Raw genomic sequence first — 1,767 nt, 5'->3', positions numbered from 1 at the left:
AGTGAACAGCGAACAGGCCGAGTTTTGCAAAATACTCAGATTCTATGTCGTAAATGAACTGAAAAGTTTTGGAACTGGGACGATGGGCATATAGTTTACCTCTAATTTTCCGATTTTTTTTATATTTAAATACTTTTTGTGAAAAAAGAGCTTTTTCATCAGAAGCTATCATTGGCATCAACTTTTCGGTTGCACTAACAAATCACACAATCTTAGTTCTCCAATGTATCCTCAACTGTGAATTGTATATTTGTATATCTCCGAGTTAAGAGCGGGCAAAAAAACACTTTGAAATTCAATTGCAGCTAGCAATCAACGTGATTTGCAGGTATGCAGCATGCACCATGAGATACTAATACTATCACCTAACAGATGGTAGCATTCGTGCTTCTAAGATCATCTAGCGTAACACAAAACACACTAGTAGAGCATCTTTGCAGCAAGGTAGGCCGCGAACGCGACGAGAAGGCCGGCCAGAAGCAGCTTGCAACCAGCCCCACCGGCGCGGCGCTGCGCCTTCCGCGCGGTCCGCACGGTGGCGTAGTAGCGCTTGGGGTTGGCCTCGAACACGGGGCGGGGCACGCGCGCTCCGCCGAGCCCGGGCCCCTTCATGGAGCGGCAGGTGAACGCCCACACGGCGCCCACGAGGAAGGCGACGGCCAGGAGCGCGAGCGCCAGCGTCGCGTACACCGCGACGCCGCCACCGCGGCCGTGCACGAGCCACGCCGCCGCGTCGCCCAGCAGCTTCTCGGCGGCGACGTCCGGGACCTTCTGGACTACCGCGGCGGCCAGCCAGCCGTAGAGGCCGCTGAAGATCTTGGCCGCCGTTTGGACGCAGGGCCCCGAAGCGTCGGCCGCGGAGCGCGCCGCCGCCGCGGCGCCCGCCGGGAGGTTGTCGACGGTGACGGCCCTCGCCACGGCCAGCCAGGCCCAGAGGTGGCTCGTGAGCCATGCCACCGAGGCTCTCGACGCCTCGACGACGGCGTCCCTCGTCACGGCCGCCGGGAGCATCTCGGTGGCAACGGCCTTGGCCGCTTCGAGCGCGCCCGTGACGACGGCCGAGAGGTTGGCAATGTGGATGGTCATGGCTAGTGACTGGCTCGCTTGCTTTGGCGTTCCAAATGGCTAGTGAGTGGAGCTTAAAGTCGAACGTGCGACGGAGGAGGCGGTAAAAGGGAAACCATGCCAGCAAAAGTCAGAAAAGGAATAAAGCGGCGCCCACTTGATGGCGATTTCCAATGTAACATGGGCCTTGCCTTGTTTAGATGCCATTCAAATTCCAAGTTTTTTCACTTTTTTTCTATCACATCAATATTTTTAGCCACTTGTATGGAGTATTAAATATAGGTAAAAAAAAAATAACTAATTACACAGTTTAGTTGGAAATCACGAGATGAATCTTTTGAGCCTAGTTGGTCCACGATTGGACAATATTTACCAAATAAGACGAAAGTTGTACTATTCATCGGGTTCACTTTTTTTGCAATCGGCCCTTGTTTAGATTGCAACTTTTTTCAACCTGATGAATAGTACCACTTTCGTCTTATTTGGCAAATATTGTCCAATCGTGGACCAACTAGGCTCAAAAGATTCATCTCGTGATTTCCAACTAAACTGTGTAATTAGTTATTTTTTTACCTACATTTAATACTCCATGCAAGCGACTAAAAATTGATGTGATGAAGAGAGAGTGAAAAAACTTAGAACTTTGGCCCACCAAAAGCCGCTTGCTTAACCATGGTGTGTTGCGCGTGTGATTTTTTTTTT

The 1,767-nt window shown here is 51.2% G+C and overlaps 1 protein-coding gene across 1 annotated transcript; it reads right to left on the bottom strand.

The window, feature by feature from the left end:
* Positions 1-232: 232 nt before the first annotated feature.
* LOC136539630 (uncharacterized) lies at positions 233-1,120 on the bottom strand. Its single transcript, XM_066531589.1, has one exon. The coding sequence runs from the start codon at positions 1,084-1,086 to the stop codon at positions 421-423; it is 666 nt and encodes a 221-aa protein (XP_066387686.1). The 5' UTR covers positions 1,087-1,120; the 3' UTR covers positions 233-420.
* Positions 1,121-1,767: the final 647 nt, after the last annotated feature.

The sequence above is a fragment of the Miscanthus floridulus genome, chromosome 2, assembly GCF_019320115.1.
Source record: "Miscanthus floridulus cultivar M001 chromosome 2, ASM1932011v1, whole genome shotgun sequence".
NCBI classification, from domain to species: Eukaryota; Viridiplantae; Streptophyta; class Magnoliopsida; order Poales; family Poaceae; genus Miscanthus; species Miscanthus floridulus.
This window is presented reverse-complemented; position numbering and strand designations above follow the sequence as displayed.